Source organism: Mirounga angustirostris, unplaced genomic scaffold, assembly GCF_029215605.1.
Source record: "Mirounga angustirostris isolate CCGP_5_RB_7025 unplaced genomic scaffold, mMirAng1.0.hap1 SCAF_1, whole genome shotgun sequence".
In the NCBI taxonomy this organism is placed as follows: Eukaryota; Metazoa; Chordata; class Mammalia; order Carnivora; family Phocidae; genus Mirounga; species Mirounga angustirostris.
The window spans coordinates 101,955,992-101,973,239 of record NW_026991709.1 but is presented as its reverse complement, the minus strand read 5'-3'; the positions used below and the strand labels follow the sequence as shown (position 1 = coordinate 101,973,239).

At 37.7% G+C, this 17,248-nt stretch overlaps 1 protein-coding gene across 3 annotated transcripts in view; it reads left to right on the top strand.

The window, feature by feature from the left end:
- PPM1L (protein phosphatase, Mg2+/Mn2+ dependent 1L) overlaps window positions 1-17,248 on the top strand; it is a 448,415-nt gene that overhangs the window by 147,460 nt on the left and 283,707 nt on the right. Inside the window, exon 1 of one of the 3 annotated variants that reach the window (XM_054504338.1) lies at window positions 5-965. The exons of the other annotated variants lie outside the window; for them this stretch is intronic. Coding sequence (XP_054360313.1) covers window positions 759-965 — 207 coding nt within the window. The 5' untranslated portion in view covers window positions 5-758. Of the gene's footprint in view, window positions 1-4; window positions 966-17,248 lie in introns of those variants that run through there. 3 annotated transcript variants of the gene reach the window in all.

Sequence of the window (17,248 nt, the reverse complement as noted above, 5' to 3'; positions counted from 1 at the left end):
GGAGTTCTCTGGGGTTTTGTTTGTGTGGGTGTGCGTAAACAAGAGGATGTGTGAGCAGCGGGGTAGGAACTGGGTGCGAGGGGCGTGGTGATGACCTGGTGCCCGGCTGGGCAAAGACACTAGATCCAAATGTGGCTCAACTTGCTGAAAAATACTGCTGGGTCCAGACCTCTTGGTCTCAGTGGCCAATTTGGGGGAGGGAGGGTCGTCCACAATCTATTTTGTGCCTCATAATTTGAGGTTTCCCAAGGCCAGAACCCAGCAAATGACTGTGCTAGTTTTTCGAGGAGAGTTTATGGTTTCTGCTGTGAACTTTGGCCTAGGGCCTCAGCGCCCCTGTTCTAGGGTTTGAGGCTAAGCTAGGCACAAAGAAGAAAGAAAATACCTTTGATTCTCTTTAGGGAAAAGAGACAAAATCTGCTGAGCCGAGTCAGTGAGGGCTCACTGAAGATGAAGGAAGCTGTGACTCCTTCCCATCCCGTTCTCCTAGAGGAAGAACCCGAAGGGCAGCTCTTCGCTTCTTCCCAACTCCATTAACTTTGCAAGTGCAATCGGGCCAGTTGACAGTAGCGCCTCACTGGTCGCCTGCTTTTAGCTGGATCGTGGCACGGGACCGGGATGCCTCTGGCCTTTGCCGAGGTGGCAATGCCCGCAGAGGCTGCGGTGCCCAGATCTCGTCCGGGCGCCCTGGCCGGCTTGGTGCGCAGGCATCTCCCTGCTTCTAAACTCCTTTATTTGGGGTTCATCTGGGGCAAAAGATGATGTTGGAGGCCGGTTCGGGTTCCTCTGCCGCATTTCTGCGGCACCCTGATTGCGCGCCGGGGCTCAGATTTCCTGGAGGTAGGGGCGAGGGTCGGCTCTGGTCCTTGGGCATTAGCCCAGGGGAAGTGAGTGGCAAATGTGGCTCCAGCGCCATTCTCCCAAGCGCATCAGTCAGCCACCCCATCTCTCTCCATTGGCAGTTGGTAAGAGTTTCAATGCTGCATACTATTTATTTATTTTTTTTTTGCAGGATACTTTTTTACTCATATTCCCTCTGCCCCCTTTGCCACCCCCTCTTCATGAGTCCCCCACCCCACCCCACCCCACTCCCCGTGCTCTGTTCCTCATCCAACTTTCCCTCCAACTCTCATTTTGGTCCTCTGGTCTCTGGTGGGCTGTAGGGGATGTCAGCAGGTCATGATTTGCTTTTTCTTTGGCCTTTGCTTTGGGTGAACATTGAGAAAGCTTTCAGTTGGTTGTTATTTTATTTGCATTCTGTCTTTGATACAAAGTCACTTCACCCACCACTCTGCTAATCTTTCCCAGATACTGTATCTGTCTGCCTTAAACCAACTTTGCCAGAAATGACAAACTTAGTTGGAAAATTTATTTGGTAGAATTGAAATCAATTTTTGCTATTTTCCATCCACCCTAGCCCTATGTTCTGTCTTTCAAAATGAAGGTTTGTTACTGGTTGTAATTTTGTAGCTTTTTGTGTAGGGTGGGGTTCCTTTCCCCTTGGTCATAGGATAGGTGAAAGACCTGAAATTAATTGAGGGAAGAGATGCTCCGTGCTTGGGTAAAAACATATTTGAATGATAATATTCCCAGTACAATGACTAAATTGTTTTCTTGGTTTGATCAGAATGTCTCTATTTTCTTTTTTTTTTTTTTTTTTTTTAAAAGATTTTGTTTTTTTGTTTTTTTTAAAGATTTTTTATTTATTTATTTGACAGAGAGAGACACAGTGAGAGAGGGAACACAAGCAGGGGGAGTGGGAGAGGGAGAAGCAGGCTCCCCACAGAGCAGGGAGCCCAATGCGGGACTCGATCCCAGGACCCTGGGATCATGACCTGAGCTGAAGGCAGTCGCCTAACCAACTGAGCCACCCAGGCGCCCAGAATGTCTCTATTTTCATTTTATATGCCTAGCCTAGACTTTTAAATCATTTAATAAAGCTTCTACTTACTATATATTTTTAAATTAAAATTGGGCAGCTGTTAATCTGCTTCTGGTCTTAGAAAGCACAGATTTATTTTTAATTTAAAGGTCCAGATGTAATATTAATGTTGTGAAACTTTGGGTTGTGCTTGCCTGGGTGTGTGGTACTGACATATTTTGAGCCTGCACGTGTAAGTGAATGAGTATTTTAAATTTTCTTTTAAGTTGATATTCTAAAACCTGGAAGTTGTGGACCTAAACAGACTTCAGGTTGAAAAATTTCCAGTACTATCTTCTGGTAAATGTATCATCCAGAAAAGGGACATGATAAATGTTTTTATTTAAATAGAAGAATTTTACACGTATAGGTACCCTCCTTAAAAATAGAGTAATTGTTCTATCTGTAATCTCCTATAGTATGTAGCCAGTTCATTCATCTTGGCTTTGTTTTAAGGCAAGATAAGAAAAGTAATGTAAAAGGTAGTTCTTTAGTTGCTACTGGGAATGTGATAATAACAAATAATATTAGGTATTTTCTTTCTTGCTTTTTCTTTCATTCAAAGAAAACCCCACCATCTAATTGTTGTCTTTTGTGTTGTTTTAGCTCCTGTAACATTCACCAGAGGAGGGTGCCACTGTTTGATTTTGGTACAGATGATAGTTGTCTCCTTTCAGAGAAGAGGAAGCTTTGTCTGAGCTCCCTATTATTTGTATATGTTGTGTACAGAAGATAAATGAGGACTTTAATTTTATTTCTACTAATTCAAACTGGTAAGATAGTCTATAAAAAATGAGGGCCCATCTACAACGGTACTGCTTTTTAAATGTAGAAAGGAGCTAAGCCAACTTGTATGTATACATTTCATCCCATTTTTTAGATAAGGTATTTGTTGATGGGCTTAAGATGTGACCTTCCTAAGGTTAGTTCAAGGCCTTCAGTTTGGTGATTTTTATATTAAACCACTGGACAAGTTAATTTGCATATTTACCTTGATAGATAGCACACTAGGGATACAAAGGTGAATGAGATAGGCTTCCTGTCCTCACAAAGTTTCAGTGTAGTGAGAAAGATCTGTATAACAAAAGTCACAGTCATGGTGTGCTTAGGGTGTTATGGGAACACTGAGTAGGGGCATTTAAATCGTACTGGTAGGTGGGAGGCCCAGGGAAAGACACTTTGAAGACATTATTTACTGCAAGTTAAAGGCACAGGCTTTGGTTTGAGATCTGGCTTTGAATCTCTGCTTTGCCTTATATTGGCTGTGACCATGGACAAGTTGCTTAGTCAACTTTATCTGGGAGTTATTAATCTGAAAAATAGGGATAATAATGCACATAAGGTACACCTCTATCAGTTGTATTTTACCGTATCTAGAGAAATACTTAATGGATGTGGAAGGATGTGGAAAAGAAAGCTTAGAGACCAAGAAGTCTGCATTGTTAGGGCAACAATATCCTAGGAAGAGAGACTCTACATGTGAAAGCCACAGTTTTGATCACTAGAAAGGCATATGTTGGATATGGATAATTTCAAACTTTATATCTCTTTGTTCGAACTTATGGTAAACTGATTACTAATTTGGGATTTCAGGTATCTTAGCATTGGGGAAGCAGCATCCTGGCTTCTGGTGCAAATTTTCTGATTAATGGAAAGGAATATTCTCTATGATTGATTAATAAGTTGGTATTCTGATTCCCACTTCAGCCTCTTAGCATGAGTTGATACTCTTTAGTCTATTCAATTGTGTATTTTTGAAAAAGATTTATCTCTGGACTTCTTATGCTGAGGACCAGACTCTGGATAGCTGTGACTTCTACCTGAATGACATCTTAAAGAGATTTGTCTCAGTGTTGTTATAGGCCAGCTTCCTCACTTGATGCTGTTGGGCCCTTGAGACATTCTAATCATGATACTGTGGGTGGATGGTTGATGTGTGTGTGTGTGTGTGTGTTTAAAGCTATGGCAGTGATTGTTTTTCTGTATAATAAAAGATTTAAAATATTATTATTTAAAATATTATTCTAAAAGATTTAAAATATTATTCTGTATAATAAAAAATTTAAAAATAAAAGATTTACAACAAAAGGTAAAAAAATAGCTCAAATTATACCAACTGATGTGGAAAGGTTATTTTTAAAATTAAAAATAATGTTTATCTAGGAAAATGTTTTTGTGTGTGTGTGCTTATCTCTAATTTTTATCTACTGGCAAAAGGTGGGTGTTTTTTTGTTTGCTTCTTTTACTTTTTATATTATTTGGAAGAAATATCACCAATCCTTTGAGGCAACTTTGTCAATGTTCATGGCTTAAACCTATCTGGAAAAACAGATTGCTATGTGCTTCATCATTACTGTATTAAAGGTCATTGTATCATACAATTGACACATAGCTTTGCCAGTGGTTAAGCTTAGAGTTCCACACTTGGCATCAGAGAAGTTGTACTTCAGATGCTTGTCGGGGACTGCAGTCTTGAGGCTCAGCACTTCTCAGAAGTTCAGAGGAGAAACTGCTTATGGAAGGTTCCCTGAAGGATACATATAGTCTAGTTCTTTAGATTAATGGTTCTTAACTTTTCTTGAGTCATGCTTCCCTTTGAGGATGTTATGAAACTACAGACATAGCCCAAGAAGAATGGACATGTGCATCAAGTTTTGTTTATAATTTTAAAGATAAGTGGATGCATGAAGCCTCTCGATTTTACATTAGTTCAGGTAGAATAAAATCTGTTTCTGATAAATCTAGACCTGCAGGGAGCTGTGTACCTGAACCCCTTCCTTGGCCTGATTGTCATCTTATCCACCATTTGCATTTATTGACTGTGTGCCGTCATTTGCCTATGAGGGTTGTAGTGAGGAATGGTCTTCCCAAAGTTTTCTGAGAAATCAATGGCAAAGATGTCCTCGAGGACTTTATTTGTTGCATTATATAGTATCCTTTTTATGAGGACCAAGGGAAAGACAGTTCTCTGATAGCTTTGTGTTTTTAGCTTAAGGATTGAATCATGTGGCTGATTGGATCATCCTGTGTTTGTTGGCTACTAGAAGTGTTAGAGCCAAGCCTCTGACCTACCTCTAACAAATGTGCAGAATTTTATAGAATACATTGATTTGGTATATAAATCTCACTCCCAGGACAGCTTATCTTTCCTACATTCAGTTTTCCTTTGTTTTGTTATTTTCTTTCTCTTCTGAGATAATGTCATTTTATCTTGTTGTGGTATATGTATTCATGTAAGTTTCATTGGATCTTTTCTGAAATAAGATATAGTTCTGAATAATTAAATAATGAGTGGCACGATGAATGATTTGCTTTTCAGACATTATAGCTGCTATTAGTAAATGTTGAAATCCCACATTACCAAGGTTACAAGAGGCCTGTGGATTTAATGTGGACAAATGCCTTTTGATTTAAGAGAAAACTCAGATTACTTTGGTTTAAAATAACACATTGACATTTCTGCCAAAAAAGGAGAGGTAGTTTCCTTCTTAGTCAGCCCCCCTCTCCCAGGCCTAGGAACCTATTTGTAGGTGAATGTAGGATCATGACTGCTGACCTTGGTGCATCTTCTGAACAGATTGTTTAGAAATTCAGTTCAATTAAACCAACATTTTCTGTATAGTCTGACACATGTGGAAAACAGCATTATGTTCTCTGTGATGCCTAAAGATGAATCAGTGCATTCTCTGCCCTCAGAGAGCATTCCATCTACTTGGAGAGATGAGCTTCTTAATAGCAGAGCTATGAGGGGGGGTTGGGCCAACTACAAGAGTGTGATAAGCCTGACTGAGGGAGCTTGGGGAGTCTTGGATAAATTTGAAGAGGAGCTGACTTTTGATTATATCCTAGCATTTCAGGAGACAGAGATTAAGTGGAGGGAGGATGAGAAGATGACATTGCAGGTTGAAGGAAAAAGAAAATGTTATGGAAGAAGTAAAATGCAGGCACAGTTGGAAAAAACACAGGTAGGCCATGTGTTCAGAGCAGGCTTTCCCCAACTGTTATCATTTTAGAAGCCAATACCTTATTTTTTTTCATTTTTGAGTCACCTCTGTGTTTTGATAGTCAATGATATTTTTTAGCTTGACTGTTTTTTTAAATTAAGTATATTTATTTAAAAAAGAAACTTCATATCAGCACTGTGAATGGAAAATCATTAAACGAAGTTTTTGGCCTCCAATCTGCTAAGAAGCCATCTCCGTTTTGATGGAGTAAAATGATTTTTATTTTTATTTTTTATTTTATTTTATTTTTAGAAGAGTAGAATGATTTTTAGAAGGTTCTTCTCCTAGTCTGTGGCTGCGTCTGGACTCTCTCTATCCCTCTCCCCTTGCTTTTTATGAACAAAAAAGTGGCTTTTAAAATTTAATTGTTGGCCAGGCTGCTTACTCCCTTCCCAGGTAGGAGGTACATCTAGTGATGCCACTCTTCGAAGAACACTGGTTTAGGGGCGCCTGGGTGGCTCAGTCGTTAAGTGTCTGCCTTCGGCTCCGGTCATGATCCCAGGGTCCTGGGATCGAGCCCCGCATCGGGCTCCCTGCTCAGCGGGGAGCCTGCTTCTTCCTTTCCCACTCCCCCTGCTTGTGTTCCCTCTCTTGCTGTGTCTCTCTCTGTCAAATAAAGAACACTGGTTTGGAACAGCTTTCCACTGTGACTTCTGTGGCAGCTAAGATTTCATGTGTCACATACCTTCATAGGGAACCCAGAGTTATGCGCAGTTCTCAGTGGTCTAGCAGAAATCCCACCCCCATTTCTAATGCAGGTAAATGGGAAGACATTATAGTAATAAACCTGAATTCCTTCTAGCTTAGTTTAAAATGTAAGTTAATTCACCAGTTTGGGTACTTGAGTCATTACCGGTCACAAAACCAAGCTCAAAGATACAGAGAATAGATCCGTGATTGCCAGAGGCAGGGGTGAGGCATGGGCAAAATGGATGAAAAGAGTCAAAAGGTAAAAAATTCCAGTTATAAAATAAATAAGTCATGGGGATATAATGTACAGTGTGGTGACTATAGTTAATACTATTTTATTGTGTATTTGAAAGTTGCTAAGAGAGGAAATCTTAAAAGTTTTCATCACAAGAAAAAAAAATTCTGTAACCATGTGTGGTAACAGATATTAACTAGACTTTAATTTCTCAATATGTGGTGACCATTTCTCAATATCATTTCTCAATATGTATAAATAATCAAATCATTGTCTCATATGCCTGAAACTAATATAATATTGTATGTCAACTATACCTCAATAAAAAAATACTTGAAAAACTCAAAAAAGTAATATTTTTACTTTGAATGCTAATATTTGAAATATTTGATTATTCTTAATTTCTATTTTGAACTTTAACCACTTCAGTAATATATTTTTGTGGTTTAACTTTTAATTCCATTTGAATAATCCTATTTACTGGATATATCTGTAGCAAGTTAAACATATTTAAAAATAGATTGACTTTAAAATTATAAAAGTAATACAACTACATGATAGTATAGAAAAGAAAAGAAAAAAAAATCACTCAAAATCTCATCCTCTTGTCACATTCACTGTTATGATTTTGGTGTATTACTTGCTTTTTTTTAATATGCATTTTAAATATATTTTTACATTGTTATAATGATGTACATATAGTTTTAAAATCTTGGCTTTTTTCACTTTTTATAAGCCTATAAACATGAAGTCATTTTGCTCCATAATTCTTTAATATATTTCTAATATATTTCTTAGTGATAGATTAATATTTTACTGAATGGCTATTTGATAAATAACTCAATTGCTTTCTAATTGGTATATACTTAGGTAACATTAACTTTTTACCATTGTAAATAACGTTATAATAATAATAATTATTATTTTTGAAATAATAACAATTTTTGTGTTTCTACTATAGTTTTGATTATTTCTCCAGGGTGGATTTCCAGAAGTGGGGTTTCTGGATCAGAGGAGAAATAAAGAAACCAGCATTGTTGATAATAATAATAATAATAATAATAATAATAATAATGGCTGACATTTATTGAACATGTGTACTATTCCCAGGCAGTGTTTAAGTACTTTATATATATTATCTAATTTTAATTATCATAACAGTGTTTGAGGTAGGTACTATATATATGTAGAAATTAGGCACTGAGAAGTTAAGTAATTTACCCAAAGTCTCTTGTAGCTCATAGGTGGTGAAACTAAAATTTGAAACTGGGATTCTGATTTAGAGCTATCTGTCTGCAAACCCTATGCTATCAGTTTAAACTCCACGAATCTCATAATTTGGTCAATGATGTGTGGATAGCATTGTTAGGGGACCAGTGCCTGGTCTTCTCACGTTGCTTAGTAGGACTTGGAGTTTCTCATTTGACTCTGACAGTTGTGTCCCTGTGATATGTGGTATTGTTGTTGAAAACTCTATGCTGGAAATCTTGCTAGGTAGATCTTATAATTGTCTAAGGAAGTCCTACAGTTAAAAAAATTGGGGGTCAGAAGTCAGAGCAGGTGGTGACTCACAAACAGCCATTCTCATCCACTCCCCTTCTTTGCTGGCAGAATCTCTGTCCCATTACAGAGAATCTCTAACATTTTGCCTGTTAGCTCATGAAAGGCTTGCATAGAATTTACAGTGGCATTAACATAGCCATTTGCAAAAATGATTTAGGTTTTATTTTACTTTACAGTACCAAAGGCTTAATTTTAGGATAAATATGGAGTGATGTGTATGTGTTTGAAAAATTTCTCTTTATACTGAAGCACTTTTTTAAGAATTAAAATAATTTCCTAATATGTAAACAGTTGTTAATTTTAAGGCGCAAAATATTATTTTTTCATTTGTTTATAATATTGAGTTGGTACGTTTAGTTTGAGTAGATGATGGTCTTCTGTTTCCATTCTAGAAGGCTGCTTCATACGTTGTTCTCTTAGTCAACCTTCAGTTAAGCACAGGCTTTGGTGATGGCTAGTTATAATCTATTTTTAATATGAATCTTCAAAGGTAAAGTTTAAATAAACAAAGGAAGCCATCATTTAAAACATAGTTAATGGTGCTACAGTACCTTTTGTAGCTTTCTTTTATAGTTATAGGTCCTCCCTATAAAGCACTTTAAGTAAGTATTCATATAGAGAAAAATTATGCATATTGATTAATTGATATTCTTTCAATAAAGTTGAAGTCTGTGCTATGAAAAGCTGTGCTTAAAAAGTGAAGATATAGGGCGCCTGGGTGGCTCAGTTGGTTGAGCGGCTGCCTTCGGCTCAGGTCATGATCCTGGAGTCCCGGGATCGAGTCCCGCATTGGGCTCCCTGCTCGGCAGGGAGCCTGCTTCTCCCTCTGACCCTCCCCCCTCTCATGTGCTTTCTCTCTCAAATGAATAAATAAAATCTTAAAAAAAAAAAAAGTGAAGATATAATAACTTACCTGAAAAACAAATCTATAAAGTTTGATCACTTGGTCTTTCTGGAGAATATTTTTTTTCCCCCTTTCTCTGTTTAATGAGACTAGGACTCAGTTTAATGGAGCCTTAGCTGCCTCCAACTTGTCTAGAATGAGGGAAGGTTTTGGTAGTTGAGTCTGTTAAAAATGAGACCTACTTTCCTCCATTCCTAGAAGAGAAGGGAGTTCTTGTCTGTTACTGGGCACAGGGCTCCTGATGGTAAGTTGGGCTACTACAAATAATTATGTAAAATGTTCATTGTACAATGATACCAGATAGAGAGATACCATTTCTAATGTAAAAAAGAACTGTCTGCTCCCCAAGCTAGGCATAATCACTTGGAAAGGGTGCCTTTTTCTAATTGGTACAAAGTGAAAATCACCATAGCAGTAGTCTGTATTTCTGAGACTCACATTCTTTACCATACTGTCCATCATTATTGCCCTCCTTGTTCTGGTCCAGGGTCGAGCAACTGACAGATAATCTATGTGTCTTAGTTGCTAAACCAAAGACTAGTTATCCATTGCACATTATGTCAGCAAACCTTATGACTTCCCTAGAGAAGTGAACATTTACTTGCGTTTGCTTTTCAACATGAATATTCCAAGTTTTAGTCGTCATAACTGTGAGTGGGGATTTAATGGTCTGTAGGAATAAATCTTAAATACTTCAAATTGTAATTTTAATAGGACAGTCTATATTTAGCACTACTCTTGGACAGTAAAATTCTTCATCTAAAAACATTTAAGGGGTGCCTGGGTGGCTCAGTGGTTACACATCTGACTCTTGATTTCAGCTCAGGTCATGATCTTGGGGTCCTGGAATCCAGCTCCCTGCTCAGAGGGAAGTCTGCTTGTTTCTGTCTCCTTCTGCCCCCTCCCTACTCTGTATCTCTCTTAAATAAATAAATAAATCTTAAAAAACAAAATAAAACAAAACCATTTAAAAATTATTCTTTTAGTTATAGAATTGCCATTAGGGCAAAAACTGTTTTATTCTGATAAGTATATACCATTTCTTTTTAATCTAGTAAGTGCTTTCAAATCTCTTTTTAATTAAATAAATTAGCTTTCAGTTTAATTAGTCACTGGACATTTTCTGGTCAAATAAGTTTCGTACTGACACTTGTATTTTCTGGAAATTGAGACGTAGTCAGATTTTTTGTCATACTGTTTACCTTTTTGCTCTCTAGAAAAATGGGGTGAATTAGATATAACAATTGGTTTGCATAGGTATATGATAAATATGACTAACCCAGAATTTGGGGTTAAGAAGTTTCTGCTTCTCTTTTATTTAACCACTTAGAGGTTTTCTACTTTTCCGTTTAGAAAGAAGATACATTTTCTCTTTAGATAGGCCTGGCAGGAATCTTGAATTGTCATATAATCCAAATATGGTGCCTAAGGCTTCACAGCTACATGAATACTCTATTTTTAAAGACTTTCATCAAGGAGAGTCCATACTGTCCCTGGATAATTTTTTTTTTCTATAGTCTTTTCTTTCAGGAAATCCATCCTTATATATGAACTAGTTCCCTTTGGTTTAAACCTATTTCTCTTAGTTTGGCCTCAACAGATATATTAGGATTAGGTTGTTACCATTTGTAACTCAATAAGATTATGGTATTCAAAAATCTTCCTCCCCTCATATTAAATAAGTACATCAAGTTTATAGGAGAAGCACTCGTCTCAAAGAAAGGAGACACAAGGTAATTTTACCAAAGAAAGAATAGTGTCCAGATGATCAATAATAGCTCCTCTTTATAATGAGCTGTTTTGGCAATAAAGGAAATGTCCTCTTCAAGTTTTACAGATTGGTTAGTTTTGTCTTTTATGTCCATTGTCAGATGCTTAGGCCATAGGTGGAATAAATTCTAGCTGGACATTTACATGGTATATTATTTGGGAGGTTTTGGTTGCAAATGACAGAAAACTAGTGGAAGCAGTTTAAACACTAGGGACATTTATTATCTCACTTAACAAAAGGCCCGGAAGTGTGGGTATTTCCAAAGTTGGTTGATCAAGCAGTTCAATGACTTCAAGTCTTTATATAACTATATCCAGAGACATAAAAAAAGAAATTGTACCTGTCCTGTGTTCTTAAAGACCAGGGAAACCTTTCTAGAAACACCCCTACATCTCCTAGGCCAGAATTGTGTCCATGCGTAAACCAATGACTTGGCCGTGGGAATTACATCACCATGATGAACTCTGACCCAACATAATTCACCTTGGTCTGGGGAGGAGCCCAGCCTTCTCTGGAGGTCATGGCAGCTTAGAAAGGGGAACAAAGCTAGAGTTTTGTTAGCTAGGAAGAAGGGGGAGTGGGAACAGTTGTTGGGTAGGCCACACAGTTGGGAAGGGAGTTCAGAGAAGGTGGCCTGGAACATTCCTTGTCTGCACATTAGCAAACTCATTGGAGAATGTTGCTGTAAAGTATATAACACTGATGTGAGGAAAAAAGAAAGCTTTAGAAGACTTTAGAAAACGGCAAAGCATCTTAGTTTTGGATTGGCTTAGAGGTGACTTTGCCTGGGGGCTGAGATGTAAATTTGGTATTTAAGGGCCCCAACAAGTCTTAAGAAACTATTAGGTAGTTTTCTAACTCAGATTTTCTCTCTGTTCTGTATAAGCTAGCAACAAAGAGTGGCCTGAGTGTCTGGAGAACAGCAAGGTGCTTTTTGCTCTAATATATGACTGTGTGTTCAGTACAGGTAGTGCTGCTGATGAATGGGAAGGTATCCTAGCAGTTCTTTTGTGGGCTATCCATTTCTCTTTTGCTACCTTCCTGTTTTAGACAACGAATTTGTTCAAATTCAGTAGGATTTTTGTCTCCTAATTATTAGTTATCTTAAGTTTTGTTATTTTGTTTTAAAATATTCTGATCTACTCCAGGCCTGAGGGAAGAGATTCCTGGGAGGGTCAGAATTTTTGTACACATTTTAGAGGGGCATGGCTTGGCAGTGGTCTGGGCTCCAGTGAGAGGGGAGGGCATTAGTCTTCTGATTTTTCTGTAGGCTGAATTGGAGTAAATTCTGTGTGTGAGGATGGAGTAGTCATCCTGCTGCTGCTGCTATAAATTGATTACAGTGAGGCCATCTCTTCATTATATTTTCCTAACTGTTGATTACCAGTCTATAGAAATGCTGCCTGATGAAACTTCCTATTTAGTTTTAGTGGCTTTTCTGGTGATTCATTCTCTCTACTTTTTTTTTTCTTTTAAGAGATATGCAATCATATTACCTACAAATAATGTAATTTTGTTTCCTGCTTTCTAAGTAGTTGTATTTTATGTTTTTGTTTCCTGCCTCCTTGCATTAACTAGAACAGAGTAATGTTCTGTAATACACACGACAGTGAGTATTATGTTCCTATATTTGGGATTATTTAAAAAGTTTGAGATCAGAGAAATGTGAAATGGCTTCAGTTTGTGGATAATAAGGCTAAAGTATCTTTACTGATATAATGAAAGATGAAATCCAAAGGTAAAGTAAGAGTCAAAGAAGAAAGGATATTCAAGGTATGGTAATCAAGAGAATGACTGATCACGAGGATGGACTAGAACTTGGTGTAGATGTGATGCTGAAAATTAGTGTGCATTGATTACCTGAAGGGGAGAACACTGTCTTTTCTACTTTGGGGAAAAATTATCATCAGTAGATCCATCTCATGGGAATGTCCCAGAAAGCATTAGTCTAAACAGTAAGTACAGTATCTAACCATATAGAATACTGATTCTGCAGGTTATGAAGACCTAGCAAGATACACACAGGAATGTCTTCCCCTGGTTCTAGAGGAGTGGGAACTCTGGAGCCATCTTGCCCTTGCACTGCTGCTGGTTTTGGTGAAGGTTGTCCTTATTTTCTCTGGGATTTCCTCTGCAGAAAATCCTTGCCCTATTTCTATTACCTGTCTTGTAAGGAAACTGCAGCTGCTTACACAAGGTTCTCATCCTGAGTGGGGTTAGGTAGTGTTAGTGTACAGAGACAAAATCTTAGGTAAGATCCTTCAAATTGCCCATAAAGAAGAGTGTGTGCTTTTCACCTCTTATTCTGTAGAGTTATATGTAATTATAAATGTATAACTACATGTCCAAAGTAATGTATAGTACAGAATAAAGTATATGCATATAAAATAGAGTTTTACAGTGTTTTAAATGATAAGAGTATCTTGAGTTTGTGTAAATTTGTGAATGGTACTGTTTCACTGTACCTTCTGAAAGATAACAGAATAAGAAATTGATGAATATTTTGAGATTTTTCAGATGATGACAAGAACTTTTCTTCTTTTAAAGAGAGCATATTGTATATTTCTATGTGTGATCACTTTGAGAAAATTTAGTTTGTTAAAGATACAAAGCAGCATATAAACATGTGGCTTTTGGAGTTGGGAGTAAGATTAATTTATCCTGATTATTTTTAAAGTCAATTTTAGAAGGATAATTATAATGCCATATTGAGTGCTTTATTTTTAATCTAAGTGCCAGCCATATCTTTGACACCAGATGGGAATATGGAGATGGGCACTTAGCCCGGTAATTTATGCTCATAAATACATACAAAAAGTTTACACTTGCTGTTTCTTTCTTGCCTATGGCTTGAGATGCTGGGGGATTTTATCCTCCAGTGATTTCAGAAGAGAGATCCATCGAGGATTCTGACCATTCCCATTTTTCTGACATCCCTCCTGAGTACCTGATAAGGTACCTGTAGGTCTAGACTATTTTGGTAACTGTCTGGCCATGGGTTTGTCTAAGAGCGAGTCTCTCTGAGCAGCAAAGAATTCTTGGAAAAGAAGCTTGTATTTTTAATGCCATGTACAGGATCCAAGTGGTTGCTGCTAAAGAAGCACACGGGTACAGAACTGAGAACATGACAGCAGCCAGAGACGTTCTCTGCACCTTCCTGTTAGAGCCACACGGAGATGGAAATTGTTTATCCCCAAAGGATTATGTAATGCAAACAGTTTTAGACATGAAAGAGTACAGGCAGGCATGTACTTTGGAAATACTGCTTAAGAGGGAATTCTCCGATGAAGAGGACAGCTAGTTTTTTTTTTTTTTCTCTCTCTCTCTCAAAAATAGGATAATAGTGGAAGTGCCCAAATGATGTTCCCAGTTTACCAGAGAGAAGCTCTCATCCCCAGCCTTTGTGGTGACTTTATGTTATGGGGATTAGACATCCACTTCCTTCAGTTTTAAAAATTTACCATTGTTAAGATATTATTATCTGATACACAGTCTATATTCAAATTTTGCCTATTGTCCCAACTGTTTTTAAAAAGAGCTGAGGTATGATTGGCATAAAAGAAACTGCATATATTTAATATATGTGATTTGATCAGTTTTGCATATATTTGTGAAACCATCACCACCATCAAGATAATGAACATATCCAACACTGTTTGAAGTCTCTTTATGCCCTTTGGTAATACCTTTCCTCTGTCTTCCTCTAGTCCCCCCCTCCATCCCTAGGCAACCATTAATCTGCTTTCTGCCCATATAGACTTAGTTTGCATCTTGTAACATTTTTATATACATGGAGATGTACAGCATGCACTTCTTTTTTGTTTTCTGGCTTTTTTCCCCACTCAGCATAATCATTTTGAAATTCATCAGTGTTGTTGCATCTATCAATAGTAGATGCGTTTTTATCACTTACTATTATATTGTATGGATATACCAAAATTTGTTTATCCATTGCCTTATTGTTGGACATTTGAGTTGCTTTCAGTTTTTGACTGTGAACATTCATGTATAAGTCTTTGTATGGACATAGGCATTTCTCTTGGGCAAATACCTAGGAGTAGAATTGTTAGATAATATGCTAGGTGTAGGTTAAGTTTTTAAAAAATTGCTAAACTATTTTCCAAAGTGGTTGTATTGTTTTACATTTCCATCAGTGATGTATGAGAGTTCTAGTTGTTCCACATCCTTGCCAGTCTTTTTTATTTTAATCATTCTAGTAGTTATGAAGTGTTTTTTTTAAAGATTTTATTTATTATTTATTTTTTGAAAGATTTTATTTATTTATTTGACAGAGAGAGACACAGCGAGAGAGGGAACACAAGCAGGGGGAGTGGGAGAAGGAGAGAAGCAGGCTCCCCTCTGAGCAGGGAGCCAAGTGTGGGGCTCAATCCCAGGACCCTGGGATCATGACCTGAGCCGAAGGCAGACGCTTAACGACTGAGCCACCCAGGCGCCCCCTGTGTCCCTCTTTATATTCATACCACCACCATGCTAGTTCAGCCTTTCATCGCTTCCTGCTTGGACTGTGACGGTGGCTTCTTAACCGATCACTTAGTTTCTAGTCTCTCTTCTGTCCAGCCCACTCACTGATATCTCTGATATATCAGTCTTCTCAGCTCACTGGGTTATACATTGTTTCTTTTTTAAAAGTCTGTAATTTATACCAACCATGATTTATTTCTTTGAAAAAAAATATTTTTGGGTTCTTCTAATTCATCCCTGACTACTCTACCTTACTCAACCTTATCTTCTGTGGCTCCTCTACACAAAAGTCTGCACTACAGCAAAAATGGTCTGTTATTCCCTGCATGCCCGACGGATACTTATGTCCACTGCCGTTCCTTTGTCAGCTCTATTCTGTTCTCTGAGAGTTCTTATTCCTCTTCCCATACCTGGTGTCTTATCCTAATTTCAAGGCTCCCCTCAATTTCTAGCTCTTTCATGAGTTCTTGCTTGGTCGTGTCAGCTTTAAGTAATCGTTCCCTCCTCTGAACTTATTGTCTGTCACGGGCAAATGAACATTTTATGTTATTTTGCATTTTTTAAGGTACTTTTTCTCTCCAGCCAGAGTCCAGCTTCCTTGAGTTTCAAGCCTCTGATGAGTTCCTGTGGTGTGCCTGCACTGTCCCAGATGGTTGTGTTTTAATAACAGTGCTTTACAGTAATTCTAGAAAGAATAATGCCTAACAAATGAAAAGGAAACACCAAGTTGTGTGACTGCATTTTCTATGTCTTGTATGTGTTGGAAACCAAAGGGCTCTGCTCATTCTGGCTTTTGAGTGTCTGCAGCATATCAGGTGCTTGCACTGATTCTTTCTCGCTGAGTCCTCATGGTTTTTTTGAGGCAGTTGTTACCCCATTTTACAGTTGTGGGTACTGAAGCTCAGACTTCTGTGTGCCCAGGCTTACACAACTGCTAAGTGGCAGAGCTGGGATTAAAATATTTCCCATGTCTGTCTGATTCTAAAGTCCTCTTCTTCTCTGTACCACACTGTCTTTTTGCAAGGATGGCTTGGCAAGGCATTCATATGGGGGTCATCTCTGAGGTATCTAACATTTTAGATTATCTGTGATAAATGTTTCAAGTTTATGGGAATGGAATCAAGTTGAGGAGATAAAGTAATTTATTTATACTATTCACTTGTATTTATTCTCTTTATTTCTTTCATCAACTCTCATGGCTTATGAAGTGTATAGTCCACCCAGAAGTCCTTTAAATAATGACCAAGGAAAACACAAATTAAATATGGAGAATTCTGCAGGATAGTCTAGGCAAGTGATTTCCATGTGTTTGACAGGTAACTATTTCTGGTTGTAAGGTAGGAATTTGGGGAATTGAGGCTGGCTCCTTAGAAGAAGCTAGGCAACATTTTCAGATTTACCTCAATGTACCCTTTAAAAGGTGGCTCAGTTATTTGGTTAGTAGTGTTATTGATTATAGGACACTAGTCATGCCTCAGTTTTTAAATGTAAGTACAAAAGAACACGTCCTAGAGCTCAATTGAAAAATCTATAGCTTCCCTCCCAAAAGCATCATGCAAAGTAATATTATATGTAGTATTTAGTGAGTGTCAGAGAGTGGGGAAATGTAAATGAACAATTTCAGCTGCCTGGGGGTGGAAACAGTGATTCATAGACTTAAGATTTGGAATTCAGGGTG